General features: G+C 38.4%; 1 protein-coding gene across 4 annotated transcripts in view; it reads left to right on the top strand.

The window, feature by feature from the left end:
• SEMA3D (semaphorin 3D) overlaps positions 1-14,971 on the top strand; it is a 134,183-nt gene that overhangs the window by 28,991 nt on the left and 90,221 nt on the right. For all 4 annotated transcript variants that reach the window (XM_021539566.3, XM_085568257.1, XM_021539570.4 and 1 more), the window contains exon 2: positions 13,097-13,287. In XM_021539566.3, the coding sequence (XP_021395241.1) occupies positions 13,173-13,287 (115 nt within the window). In that variant the 5' untranslated portion in view covers positions 13,097-13,172. The remainder of the gene's footprint in view (positions 1-13,096; positions 13,288-14,971) is intronic.

Here is a 14,971-nt window from a genome sequence, read left to right as displayed (position 1 = left end):
TTAAGTTCTTGCACTACAGTAAACATATACTATTGATAAAGAAAAAAAAAATGGCTGTAGCACTATGTCTGCTATTCTTCTTTTTCAGAAAGCAGATCCTTATGTGAAACAATTAAAAGAGACATGGTCAAGTTATAGGTCATGGGTCTGTTTAGTGACTCATGATATTGAAATTTTTTATGCACGTAAGGCATTTATTTTAATCTTGTTTTTTTTTGTTTGTCTCATCCTTCGTTGGGGTTGGCCTGGCATGCTGAATTCTTATATTTTTATTGTTTTGTGGCTTTGAATGTCTACACAAGCACTTCTGAAAAACAAGAGAGTGGTTAGAATGCCTCTAAAGAAACAGAGAGGCCAGGGCTTGAGTGGGCTTTTTTAATTCACTCTGTATGTGTTGACTACCAGAGCTGGATTATAACTTGTAAAAGTCACTAGAAGCAGCTGACTTTCTTATCATCCATAAAATTTAAATTTGCATCTGGCAGACCTTTTGTTGCCAAAAAAGTTCAGGAAAAAATTACAGTTATCATTGTTACTCTTGCTGTTCTTAATTTTATTAGGATTAATGATGATGGTGAAAATTATAACTGTCCTTACTCCCAGAATTGCTCTACTTGATATTAAGAAGATCAAAATTCTGCTACAGTGTTTTCTTTTGCATATTTTGATGTTTGGATAGATAATACCAGCTACAAATTTTTATCATCTGTCTGAAGTTATTTCTTGCTGATCACTAGCATGACTACAACTCATGAGCTTATAGATACTCTAAAACCATTCAAGAATAAGTTCTGTGAGAAGATATTTTTCCAGAAAATCTTTCTGTAAGAAAAACTGCTTTTTTCATCCTCCCAGTGTATTATTGGTGTGGGACAATAGCAATTTAGCAATAATTTCCTGGGTACAAGTTATTAGTCATCTTTGTTCTTTTGAGGTGATATTTTCAGTGGTTTGTTTTTGTGTTTTTTTTTTTTTGTTTTTTTTTTTTTTTTTTTTTTGGCATTAATGACACTTTTGTCACCATGTGGCTTAGTCAATTACAGATGTCCAGAATAACAAAACTCATAGTTTGCATGTACATGTCTATATTTTTCTTGGGGTCCAGGGAAATGTGACTATTCTGCATTTCCTAGAAAGGGAGTTGTGAGACCTCAGCTCTCACTGCACATTACACAGAGAGAATCTGTAATGAGCTCTTTCTGTGCCTCAGGGGGAGCACAAAGCAGCTGGAGTGGGACTAAGAGTCCAGACAGCTGAGCTCAGTGGGGATGGAGGATGGTCAGCACTACAGAGAAAATGTTCGATAGCTTGTCAATTCATGACCCTGAGGTCTGGGAGGTTTCCATTCCCTCAGACAAACGCTGATCCCCATTAATATGAATGGTTGAACTTCATTTGACATCAGTCAGTCCAGGGTCTGAGTGCGAGTACATTATTCCCTGTGCCATTAATGCGAGTCACATACCCCAGCTAGGCAGACAAGGGAAATAGAATTTTCAGTACTCATTGTTGTTTTGCTTTGCAGTACTATGTGGAGGTGGTCAGCTCCTCATGCTTGATTATCTCCAAGATATTTGTTGCATTTTATAAAATTCATCGGCAACCTTGTGCTTGCTTCTTAAAAGTGGTATGCTGTATCATGTAGCCCATTTGACTGGGTAGAAAGAAGCATGTCATATTTAAGATAGTGACACTGATAATTAGCTGTTAGTATCTAATTCCACTTCTTTTTTCACTTCAGTTCCTCCTAGAATATCTAGTGAGTACATTTAGCATCATTTTCCCCAGCAGAAATAGTAGGGACACACTTCCTTTGCAATGATGCAATGCTGTATGTACTAGTTACTGTATATTTTAAGTTGAATGTATGAAAGGTATTATATAAGTTTTGAAAACTACCTTAATAGTGTTTTATTCTTCTCTAGGCACAGGAATTTTGATTTTGTATTGTGATTTAAATAGACAATAACTAAAAATCAAGGCTTTCATTGCTTAATTGGTTGTCACATCTCTCATTTTAGGGGTGGTTGCCATTTAGTTTGGTAAAGGATCCAAAGACTCAGATTCCTTTTGAACAGCCAATATCTAGTTTTTCTGATGATTTATTCATAGCAGTTTGGTTTTTGCGATTCCTTGTGAGGAAATTGCCCTTCATAGGATCTGTCTATGTAAGGTTGTTGTATAATGCATGTTCATTTGCTTAGTTATATTTGTAAGCTCCAGCTGTGCCCATCACTTGCTAAATCTGTCATTGAAGGATTTTGTTTTAAATTCTGCCTGGCTTTGTTTTCAGATGTCTCTGAATTCCTTCCTGTGTTGAGTCACAGCTGTGAAAAGAGAAATCTCCCTCTTTAATTCAAGGGGTCAGTGGTTTAAAAGCACTAAAGCCTGGTGGAGAATGGCTTAAGGAAGGTAGTTAATCATGGTGGTCCCAAGGCTTCATAAACTTACACAAGGCTCATCTGACAGGAAGAGTCCTGGATATCTTCAAGCCCTGGTTTCTTTGAGGAGTAGCTATTTTACCAGGGAGTGGAATCCTCTATGGAACAAGCACCTGTGATGGGTCTTTGCCACCTGCTCAGCCGTGGCTATAGAAACACAACTTAATCTTCTCCACCACATTTCTTTTTCTAGCTAAGCCAGTGAGGAGCCCAATTCCTTTCTAGTAGTTTTTTTTTACCCACAACGTTGAGAAATATTTAATGTGGTAACTACAATGGCTTCCACTTCTTGGTGCCACTGGGAGATAATTGACTGGCAGGAAGGAGTTGCTGATCTGGACAGAAAAGAGAGGTCAGCCTGGAACACGCAGATGGTCTGTGTGCTTGGCGTGGTTTGGGTGCCAGTAATTCATCCAGTGGCATTTTTCACCAGCTTCTTTAGAGTCCAGTGGGGGAATCCTGGAATTAATCCCCTTCTTGTCTCAGTGCAGGCAAAAGCCAAGTTAGTAATTTAGTAATTTAGTAATTTTGACACTCTGTTCTGAGCTTAGTTTACATGGCAAATCAGGACTATGTGGGTGAACTGTACGTGGAAGCTGTGAGATACTGAATTAAGTGATACAGCTAAAGCAGTGCCTGCACCTATGCTGTGTGCACTCCACTTGCCCTGTGCACACATTGCTATTCTTGATACTGGAGTTTATTATCTGCCTATGAATCAGTTCTTGAAGTGCTTCAGCTTCTGGACAGTTTCATAAAAGAAAAGTGATTCTGTTTTCAGTCAGATTTTAATAGTAAAGCAGTTAATTTGTTAGAAGCTCAGGTAGACATTGCCCTTATCAGAAGAGTCTTTGGGAAGATAATGCCACTAGAGAGTAGAAAAAGTCATTTGATGGCTGTCAGACATCCAAGTTTAAGTGGAAGGATGTTGGATGTTGAGCAAGACCTTCAGTGTGTGATTCAGTTGTTATTCATTTGTCCATAAACTGCTAAAGGAAGTAGTAGAAAAATTAGGATTGTAGGAGACATGAGGAAGTCATATGGTTTTGTTTGTATTTCAAAGGATGGATAACTTCAACTTTGGATTAGATTGCTTAGAGCTATGTCCAGTCAAGTTTCAAATGTCTGCAAAGATGGAGAATCCACAACTTCTCTGAGCTCCTGTTCCAGTGTTGACAATCCTTTCATTCCTTGAGGAATGAAACCTCAGAACTCCCTCAAACTTGAGATTGCCTCATCATCTTACGGGACAAATGACTTAGGGAAAAAGGAAATGAGAAGTGTTTTACATCCTGCCTTTTCAATATTGGTCTTCTGGTTATGGAAACTAACTGGTTGACCATCTAAATTTTTCCTTTTTTTTCAGTGAAATACTGATTCATCCTTGCACACTGTGTCTTCACTTTGTTCTCACAAGACAAAGGAAAGTTATTGTGATTTTAAACTAAAGTGGAAGTATTTCTGTGTTGAATGGAGGTGATGATGCCTGAATTTTTGGTTTCTTTTTCAGTATGGCTGTTTCAGATTCCGGGAACTGTCATGATAGCACCCTTCACAAAACAGCTTAAAAATAGACCAGCAAAACAAGTATTGCACCAAATATAAATTGATTCCTGCTGTGTCACAAGCAGAAAGATTTTTGAGGGTCTGAATAGACAGCAGCATGTTGTAACCCTTGAAAATGGTAAAATTGATGATCAGAGGACACAGGACTGTTGAAGCTTTGATAGCCTGCTGTCTGAACCCACTCTGACAGTGTGTTTTTCCTTACGCAGCTCTGTGAAGTTCTTTATAGAAAATGAAACTGTGATTGCTTGAAATTTACAGCAATTTGCAAAAGCACTTAAATCACAAATAAAACACTGGAAAAAGTGGTATGTGAGTCATGGATCTCCCTGCAGGTCTGCTGTCCCTGTGGAGAAGGTTGGCTGTGTGACTAGGGGGATGTGGGTACTGGTCCAGACTGCTAGTGTGACATTATCCAAGGGATGTCATCTCCTATGGCAGCATTAAAAGAAATCCAGTTAACTCTAACAAGGATAGAGGGTAGACAGTGGAGACATTAAAGCTTTTAAACTGCTCAGATACTGTGATGATGAGTACCTGAGGGAAACCCATCAAGAGGAACAGGTCCCCATTGAGTCAGTGACTTGTGTAAGCTCACAAATGGGATTTTTTTATAGAGGCTCTGCTGATTCTCTGTCACATATACTCCAAATTTAAATGAAATCAAATGTTTAAAAATACCACGAAGAAAGAAAATGTGTTCAGTCTAACAACAATATAACTGGGTTATTGGGCCAACAGAGATCACTGTTCTGCAGTGTACACGTTCATATGTGTATCACTTTACATTTTAGCTGCACAAAATGTTGATCCAAAATTAGTTGGACAATGCATTAAAAATACCCCTTCTCCAGTAGGCTTGAAGAATATAGTCATGAATTATTAAATCAATTTGTTGGAAATGGAAATTAAAATCCTTCCGGCATGTCTTTCCCTATAGTGTAGTTTATACATTAAATCCTCAGACTGTGCTGTACAAAGTTCACTGACTGTGCATCAAATAATGAGGCCATACGTTGATGAAAGGTATTTTAGGAAAATATGCCATTGGATATATAGCAAACAGATTTGATCAAAGCCCAGCTGCCATATGAAGTACACATTTTTTAACCATTGTTAAATGGTTAAAATTGGCCTGAATTCTTTTGAAAGTTATGATTTGACTTCTACACAGCTGACAATAAACTAAATAGTACTGGCAGTTAAGGAAACATCCTTTCAGGATTTGTAAAATAGAAATAATAAAAAAAAAGTTTTATTATATTAAGATGCCAACTACAACATGCAGTTGCTTCTACTTGACATTTGTAACATTCTGTTTTTATCTGAGAGTCTCACAGACTTCAGATACAGCTGTGAGTGCCTGCAAGCATTTACACAAAATTACAAACTATTTGGCAATACATTAATGCTCACATCAGATAATCTAGCTACAAATTTTAGTACAATAAAGCTTTGGCTGTGAAATGAAATTTACATTTTAAATATTTACATAAATGTAAGTCTTTGTTCCTTTATTTCTTTTTGCTTTGGGGACGGTTTGTTTTAGGGTTGTTTTGGTTGAGTTTTTGATTTAGGAGGTTCTGCTGAGTTGTGATTGTGTGCATAATCTGCAGGTTGTGCCTGCACACAGAGTTGGCTGGCTGGTGATGCCTCAGATGTGTGTATGGCTGAAATGTGTAATATATTGCTGTATAGTGTGCAATTAATGGAGCCATCCAGCGCTAGGATCTGGCTGAGGTCTGGATTGCTTGGATCAAGGACAGGAGAGCCCCACCTACTCACATCTGTAGATGTCTCCACAACACTCACTGGCTGTTCCCTTTCAGAGTATGCACTGTTACCCACCTTGCTGCTGTATCCCACAGAGCTCTAAGTCTGGATTTGATATATCACAGATTTCACCAGAGTGCTGCGTCACCGTCCCATCAAACTGGGTTTTTCACAATTGTGCAAAAGTCATGATAGAACAAGTTAAAGTAACTAATCTGTAGAATACCCCATTGCCACTAGTTACTGGTAATGCCCAAAAATATCAGCCAGTTTGGACTTCTAGTCCCTGCTAGAGGACCAATGCTTCACTCCTGCCTGTGTTGGAAGGTCTTCTATGAAAGGAAATAACAGAGAACGGTTTTTCCATAGCAAAACACTGGCAAGAATTCCTGGAGGTGAAAATGAGACTGTAATCCTTCCTTTGTGTTGGCCAATGTAGGTTTATGTTTCTTCCAGAGGAAGAATGGTGGTTGCAGGGTCAGTGGTTTAGGTGGCTTGACACCTGAGGTTAATTCAGGCTGCAGCAGGACAAATGCCATCTGCTAGAGTTTAAATGCTGAGGCAGATCTCCCCAAAATGAGCATTTATTTTCTCTGATGGCCATTGTGACATTTTTCTGGCTCTCCAGTATTTTCTCAAGAGCAGGCCAAGGCTGTTCCACAGACAAAGCTTCCTGCAAGTGTTGTCTCCTTGTCTCCTTCACTCAGAGCTGAGCCAAACCACCCCAAGTGCTGCAGGTGGTGACAGACATTTCAGAGGAAAATTCTCTGTCTCTCTTTGAACCCTTCAGACGTCACAGTACGTGGCAGAAAGTGGTTTTCCATCTAGTCTACCTTTTCATTAATGTCTCTAGGAATTTTTATGCTACTGCTTTTTTCTTTTCTTGGATACCAGAATTACAAAACTCATCTTAGAATCACTTTTCATAGCGTTAGTGGTTTTTTTGGTCTGCTGGGGAAACATGCTGTACTTAAAATAATGTAACGCTGAGGTTTGGCTTAGGGCTCCTTTTGATTCTTATGTGTTGCTAAATCGTGCCTTACACTGCTTTCTTCCTTGGCTTGTGTTTGGGTTCTGTTGTTTGGTGTTTTTTTTTTTTTTTTTTTTTTTTATGATCAGATTTGTAGGGCGTTCTGATGTCTTTCTAAATAAAGAGCCTATGGAAAGCTGTTATTATGGACGTAGTACCTGAAGTCATAGTTCCTTTCTCAAAGAAAACAAGAGGAAACAAGAGGAAAAATAATCCATAAGAGATACATATGCATCTGACTTTAGAGTGAAAGGCATGTTGATATTTCTGTGGAAAGATCCCAGCTTCACATCTGACTGGTGGGACATTTTATTTATGTCCCTACCTCCTCTTGGAAATATAATTTTCAGATGACAAATTACTTTCCATCCCATCCTTTTTCTTGAACAATAGATACTCTGTTTGAGAATCAGACTGTAGAATGTAGAAAGCAATGAGTCTGGTTATTTTTTGGGGTGTTTTTTGAGTGGGGTTTTTATGTTTGGTTTTTGTTTTTTTCTTTTTTTGAGGAGACACAAATGCAAATAATTAGGGTTAGAGAGTAGCATTTGCTTTATCATCAGTCTTGGGTTTACATGTTACATGTCCAAAAGATAGAATGCCACAGATAAAATTTCTCAGAATCAGTGTTTGTAATGATACATAACATGTCTGTGTGCATGGCTATCTGTCACTTTCTGAAAAGATTACTTCTGTGTCTGTGTGAAATTTTTGAGTTTAATCCTGACTTTACTGACATTGACCTGAAAATTATCCTGATATCTTTTGAGGATGAAGTGCTCATTTCCTATGTGTATAATTTTAGGTGCCCAACAGTAAATTTCATGTTCAGATGAGCAGTGTGACACAGACCATTCTGTAAGGTTTCTACCATTTCAACCAGTGTTTATCTCCAAACAGAATACATGCTTGTTAGAAATGCTTCCACCAGCAGACTCCCTTCAGGAAGATGCTGAAAAGTATGAAAAAGTAAACAAAACAAGGGAGTTCCTTCCTTCTTCTTCTCTCATTTCACTTCTTTAGTCACCATTTTTTACTTGAGCTTGAGTTCATCTCAACAAAAAATCCAGTGTAATCCTCAAATGTACTTTCTCTGTCTATTGGAGAGCTTTATTTATTATCAGAGGGTTCTCTGCAATAAGATTTTTTGCTGACTCTATTCCCTCAATTGTGTCCTCATTGTCTCTCAGACCCTTCATTTTTCTTTGCTCTATTTGGTTCTTCTCAAGTGGGAATCACAGCAGTGATTTTTCTGGTCAAGTTATTGGTGTTGAATGGGTGGTGTGTAAATCCTGTGAGGAGCTCAGTAAAAGTTAAAGCCTTTATAGTTTTGCAAAACTCATTGTAAGCTGGGTATGCTTCTTAGGAGTCTTTGCTAAGTGTTTGGATATTTAACAATAGCAAAGACAGCTGCATGACAAAACCTCATCTAAACCAGGTACACTAAACCCAGTGATTTTATGCAACATAAAATGAAAAAAAAATCACTTACTGCAGGCTCACATAATGTGCTTTGATTGTACCATTGTATTTTTATTCATTAACTTATCCTGGTGTTGGGAAGTGAGGTAATGCTGATCTGGGATTTGTGTAAAAAGCAGTATATTTCTGAATCCTGAAAGAGAACATTTCCTGTACTATAAACAGCACAGAACCTACTTAATAAGTAGGAGAATAGTGATGAATAATTCTGTTTACCAGTTCTTGGATGGAGTTAGCTTTAACTGAGATTTCATAATGAAGAAAAAGCATCTTCTGCCAAATAATAAACAGACCATCTATCTAAGGGGTACAAGAACATAGTTTCATTGTGGTCTGGATAAATGTCATCTTTGTTATTGCAGAACTAAGTTAAGATTGTTAAGTAAGTCTGAGGATGTAATTTTATTTTTAGTCTATTTGATTTTCTAAATTACTAATCTGAGCCATGTATGCTTAACAGTTTTCCCTCTTACTAACAAAGACAATTCAATATCCAGTTTATGGTTATAGTACAGTTTTGAACTACACAGTAGGCAACCACAATAATTTTTCTTTTAGAATTTGTATGATAATTTCAAGGTGAGATATCTACATAATGCATTGGACATGCATATCTGTATACTAGTAATTAAAATAACATGCTTTGCATTTGTGTGCATATAGATTCTCTACTTGTAATAGTAGAAAATTATCTAAATAAATAGATATCTCTTAATAAAGAAATGATAAAGAGATAATGTACCTTTCAATAAATATGAATTATAGGTGGGGTAGTTTTTGTTTATTCTTGTAGCTGATTAGTTTTAAATCTTTTAAAGCAATATGTTTGTCTGAAAGGCCACTTTTGTTGATGCCTGGAAGAGACATCTTTTGCTCTCTTCTGACTCCATTGACCGAAATAAAATAAAATCCCAAGATGTTAAACAAGGATAGAGGAGAAGAAAGAAAAACTCTTGCATTAGTGACAGAAAATTACATATTGAAGCTAAATGGCCTAGGCAACTTACTCATTAGGTTTATAATTAATTTATAAGCTTATAGTGACTAGATGTTATCTAGAGCTTATAGCTGTAGATTATCAGTTGTCACGATTCGCAGCATTGCTATTAGATTCACTAAAACTGAGACATAACTCTTAATTGGAATATAAAATTCTGAGTTTTAAAATGACCTTGGAAAACTAGTGCTGGGAACAGGTTTTAAATTGTCCTCCAATTTCATAAAGGCTTTTTTAACAGAATTAACTGAGAGTTTCATGAATACGGTTTAAAAAGTGTGTGTTTGCAGATGGGTCACAGTCATTTCAGCTCTGGACTTCGTGACGCCAGGAGAAGTCAGAAACTACACAGTATTTGTGAATGCAAGATTTTGCATTTAGATAGGTTTGGGCTTAACAATCTGAAAAAGCTCCCATAAGCACAGAGCTCCTTACTGTCTGTGTGTTTGAGAAGGCTGAAGAGCTCTGTTTATTGCCACAAAGGGCCTGGAATAAATTATGTTTAGCAAATTGGCTGCAGGTTTTCTTGTTTCAGACAGTAGCTTCGCAGCAATCTGTTTTATAGGCTCCACTAGATGTGACCAATTGTGGGGAGGTGACACCTCGTTTCGGGACGTGACATGGCACATGTGCCAGTCAGTCTGCCCACTCTCCGTCAGGATGGCAACCCACCCACAGCTCCACTTTCTGTCTCCTGGCAGCGTAACCCACAGCCCGGTCCGGATTTATGGGCCCCGCTGGGAGGTCCAAGCAGGATGGAGCCAGGCTGCTCAGCCCCTCTCAGCCTTGTGCCTCCTGCCCCTACATGGGGCAGATAAAAGCTCCTTTATTCGCTGGAAATGCCCTCGTTTCAGCGAGGTGTATGCATGGCTTCCTTCCCTGCTCCGTCTTGCAGGTGATAATTAACACAGTGCAGTGCTATTTCCTAGCTGAAGCCAAGGTGGGGAAGCAGCTTTAGCCTCAGCGTTTTTCTTTTCAGACTGTTTTTCCTCATTTATTTTGGATCAGGTCATGGTGGGGAAGTTCTAGAAGGTGTTGGTCCTTAGCTGAAGTATCAAAGAACTAAACAAGCCAGTAATTTTTCCTTCTCTGACCAAATTCTTCTAACTTTTGAGGGGAGGAAGGAACGGAGGAGTCAAATTTGCTTTTAGGTTTTATGTTTTGTTTCTGCTCATGGGACTGTTTGCTTCTGATCAGTGTGACTTTGGGTCTTTTCAGCACAGGACACTGATTGACATTGCATATGTTACAGAGAGGAAGGATATTTCCTGAAGATTAATGGCAAGTTAGTTGGCTTGAAGTTCATTAACCTGAGCTAGACTGTTGGAAGGACTCTGTGTGGAAGCTGGAATTGTATTAGAGGATCATCATAAACTAAAAATATATGTGACAATCTGGCCAGATTGCAATGAATCTAAAGACAGGACAGGGTTGGCTCGAGCTCACAGAGCAGCTGCCTCCAGTGTAAACTAACCGCCTTGTGAAAGCAAATGGTTTTTCACAGACATTATTCAAATAAAAGGGAAAAGAAGAAAAAAAAATCAAGAAAAAAAAACTGAAGGTTCCCATTAGCAAAAAATGCCTAAATGAAAAAGTGAGGTTGTGAGCTATGGCCAAAGGCCTGAGTTTTTTGCTGATTCTGTCAATTCAGCAAATGACAGTGCATTGACAAAACTGGTTTTTAGTCAAATTTAGTCTTGATTCTTCACAGTAATTTGCCTCAAGAAAATGAACCCCAAATTCTTTGGTGAATTCCCTGTTGGCTGAGGCCCAGACCTTCAGGCCATGACATCTCAACATACTTGCAGTGAGACTGGCTCCCACTTAATTGCTTCTTTTTGAAGTATGGTTTGTCACTGTCATCCTGCTGAAGATGTGTAGGACTGGTGTCTCATCTTCATATATTCTTCTCCCTTCTCCCCTCCCCTTCTTTTCCCCTTCTTCCCCCTAAATATATTCCTTAAAGACAGTTTAACCCTACAATAGTCTAATCCACATCAGTCCTTTGTGGTGCACCCTCAGATAGACATGTTGGCACAGAAGAAGTAAGAGTCTTCTCTCAGGATCTCATTCTGTAATAAAGGGAAGGGAAAGACGAAACAGGCATTTCATGTTTGTCTGTTTTCTCTCTATGTCATCTCATGAACATGCACTCCCCTTGGCCAAGAGTAGTGCATTCAGACACTGAATGTGAGTGTTGAAGAGGGGACTGAGAGACTGAGAAGAAAGAAGCTCACTGTTCTGCAATAGGAGCTACGTTTTGGGCATTTTACAAATTATTTCCCTCTTTCTCTTTCACCATCGTGCCCTTCTTGCACACTTCCTTGTCTTTTATTATTGACAGAAGGTCTGGAGGCTCAGAAAGCCCAAGTTTCATCTTAGAGAGATTTCCTCTGTTGGAGAAAATTGTTTCCATCCTTTCATGCCATGGTTCTGGGTGCTGCTGTAGCTGAGTTGCCTGACCCAGTGCTGCAGGAGCTGTAATGCTACACCAGGGGCCACGAGCTGTGCTGCATCTCTCACGGGCTCGTAAGGAGCCTCTCCTTTGGTGTCTGAAAGTGCTGGCTGATGTGGGCACTAGGATTGCTCATTTAATCAGGCAGTTCCAGTACCTTTCAGAAAAGAATTTTCATGGCAAGTCATGAGCCATTAATCTCTCGACTAACCATAACGTTTCTTTATTCCTTTGTTTTACAGTATTGCTCAAACACTGATAGTTTTAATTTCACCAGCTGTCTCACTTGACCTCTAGCATCATGCACTTGCAGGAGGAAGGATCTGGTCTGACAAGTATTTTCATACTCTGATCTCTGTGATTTATTAACCATCAAGTTTTGCCTTCAGAACTCAAGATGCCATTTAAAATAATTTCATGTGCAAAAATGGAGTTATTGGGCAAAAGGGATCCTTGATAGCTGGGTACAAATGACACCAGGATTGCTGTTGCTGTTTTCTTTTGAACTACTGTGCTGTGTGACCTTGAGGAAATAGGTTCACTGCAGCTTTATGGTTCTGTTTTTGCATAGGGAAAATAAGGACAGTGATAATTGCTTTCATTTGTAAAACACTTCAAGATTTATGGAATATGAATGACACTTATTAAGTGAAAAGTGTTGCAAAGCTGGCTTAGTTGCACACTGTGCTAACAAAATCTCCTATCAGCCTGTTGACCCCAGCCTGAAACACTCATTAAAGTTTATAGGACGTTTTGGTGGATGAGTTGCAGTTATTCTGCTGGAAATATCATACTGAAAGCACTTTAAATCCATCATCTGCATTGACTTTTTTTCTATTAGAACTAAACACAACTGCTTGTTCTATCCAGTTTTCTTAGTTTATTTATGAAAGTTTTGATGAGTATGTACTCGTTAATTCTGGTTGTACCCCATGGCATCTGAGACATTACAGTTTATTCTAGTCATAGCATAAACATAAAATAGCTGTTGTACTGAGATAAAAAGTTATAAAACATTAAGATATCCAGTCGACTGGTATGAACTAACAAGTTGCGTGGTCACTTTTGAATGGCAAATATTCTTTTTGTGGGTGCTGCATTAATTTAATTTGTGCTTGAACTTTAGCCATGCTAGACACTGGTGTTTGAAAAGTTTACATATTTTTCAAATGTCAAAATGTGTAAATTTAGTATTAGAAAAAACAAAACATTATTACTTGTACTGAAGAAAAAATGCTTTTTTAGCAAAGAAATTAAATGAGCTGCTCTTTAAAGATAGGTCTGGCTTGCTTACAGTATTATTATTTCTGCAGTAATGCAGGTCTACAGATGTTTTCCTTTTTTTCTTCCAGGTAAAACTTGGGTTGTTTGAAAAGTGGGGAGATAGTTCAACATAGTGCAAAAGAAGATACAGAAGTAGAGAGCAGAATGAGAACTCTGCAAGTGCCACATGCCTGCAGCCTGCTGTCTTTAGTGATGCTGTTCCTTCCAGTCACTGGAATGTCAAAACAAAATATCCCAAGACTGAAGCTTTCCTATAAAGGTAAACTTTCTAGTATTTTTTTCTGGTTCTGCTGCTTTTGTTTTGATGTGATGTTGCCAGCAATTCGTTTGTATTACTTACAAGGAAAGTAAAGCACTCCCAGAAATACAAAATAGAAGCCTTAAAGATGGATTAATTCTGCCTAGGGACAGTATTAAATTCTGGGGCTTTTTTGTCATATAGAGGCACATGTTTATGAAATATAGCTGTCTTTTTAAGCTATTTTTTCTGTTTGCTCCAAGAGGATATTAACAGACTACATAACTTAGAGGGGAGTGGTACTTGAAACACTCCAAGCTGCATTGGAGACATTTCCATGTGGCTGGTGGGGATGATGTGAGACATGCAGGACATTCCCACCTTCCTAGAGCATCAGAGAAAGTCTAGAGTGCTGCCTCAAGTGTTTCAAGGGGACTGACATTTAGTTTTACAATTCTTTTTCTATCAATAAGTCGGTATGTTAAACTCCACATATGTGGTTTTCTTTCTCCTTGCCTGTTTGGATCACAAAATTGTGTTTCTCTGTGGAATTTCTTAGTCTTGTGTGTAGTTCTTGTTGGGAATGGTACCATCTGAGGAGTTTCAACATATTTATGTATTAATGGACAATTTTTTAAAGAAGGTTGATTTCTTGCTGCTTTGAATGTAGATTACACCTCCACAGGCACAGAGATGTGACACTGATGCTGTCTTCTTTAGCTAAAACAAATGCTCCCAGTTAGTTATGTTTCAACTATTTCAGCACCCTGCCCTTATGGGAGCTATTTCTGCTCTGTTTTTCAAACTTATGTCTTCCTATACATTGCAGAATTGCACTCAGGATGGTGTGATGGGACAGGCTGTAAAGCCTTCATCGGGGCTCATGATATGTTTATCATGAGTTTAACACCCAGAGGAATTTATTGAGTACGCAGAATGACATGCTATTTATTTACAAGCTTCTCTTCTGCTAGATTTGCATGCCACTGTGCATGCTATTCCACTGTGTATAGATGTGTTCAGATGTGTTTCTGTGAGAGAGATGGAGGAAGCAAGATCAAGGGATCTTGACAACATTTTTATAAATTCAGGAAACAGTTGTACTCACTGAAGCCAATGAATACAGAAACTGAAAGACCTGACATGAGTTATGAAAGTTAGCAGTAAAACCCTCCTAACATACAGCCAGCCTTCTCACAGCTAGGCCTTTTGAGATAATTCCCAAAAGTAGCATATACCATATGGGAATGGCATTTATTGTGGATTTGACATTCACGATTAGTGAATTCCTCTCAACTTCAAAAGCAGATAGCCTTTGGCAAAATCCTGATGGATGCATTTGGCAGGTAAAGAGGGAGAGGAAGAAAAATTATTGAGGTCAACACAGAAAAAAAGAAATGGCTGAAATCTTAGTTTAAAATAGTGGCAGAGACCTGCTGGGAGCGGTTGGGAAAATGCCTGAGCTCGTTTAAAAAGACAATGAGCGGATGATTGATATTTAGGCCCTGACCCAAACTTTTATTAGCAACTTTATAAACCTTTCAGTTTGGCTTGAGGGATATAGTTTCCTGTCCAAACTTATCCACCTATATCCCTGTAGGGGGGGAAAATCAACAACAGATACAGATGCAAAATAGCCCATAAATCTTAATTTGGAGAGCTGTGATGGAACTGAAAAGCCAGAAGAAAGAGAATTACAAGAATT

This window comes from Lonchura striata, chromosome 1A (assembly GCF_050655825.1).
Source record: "Lonchura striata isolate lonStrDom1 chromosome 1A, ASM5065582v1, whole genome shotgun sequence".
In the NCBI taxonomy this organism is placed as follows: domain Eukaryota; kingdom Metazoa; phylum Chordata; class Aves; order Passeriformes; family Estrildidae; genus Lonchura; species Lonchura striata.
The sequence above is the reverse complement of the archived record's forward strand: the minus strand, read 5'-3'. Positions and strand labels throughout refer to the sequence as shown.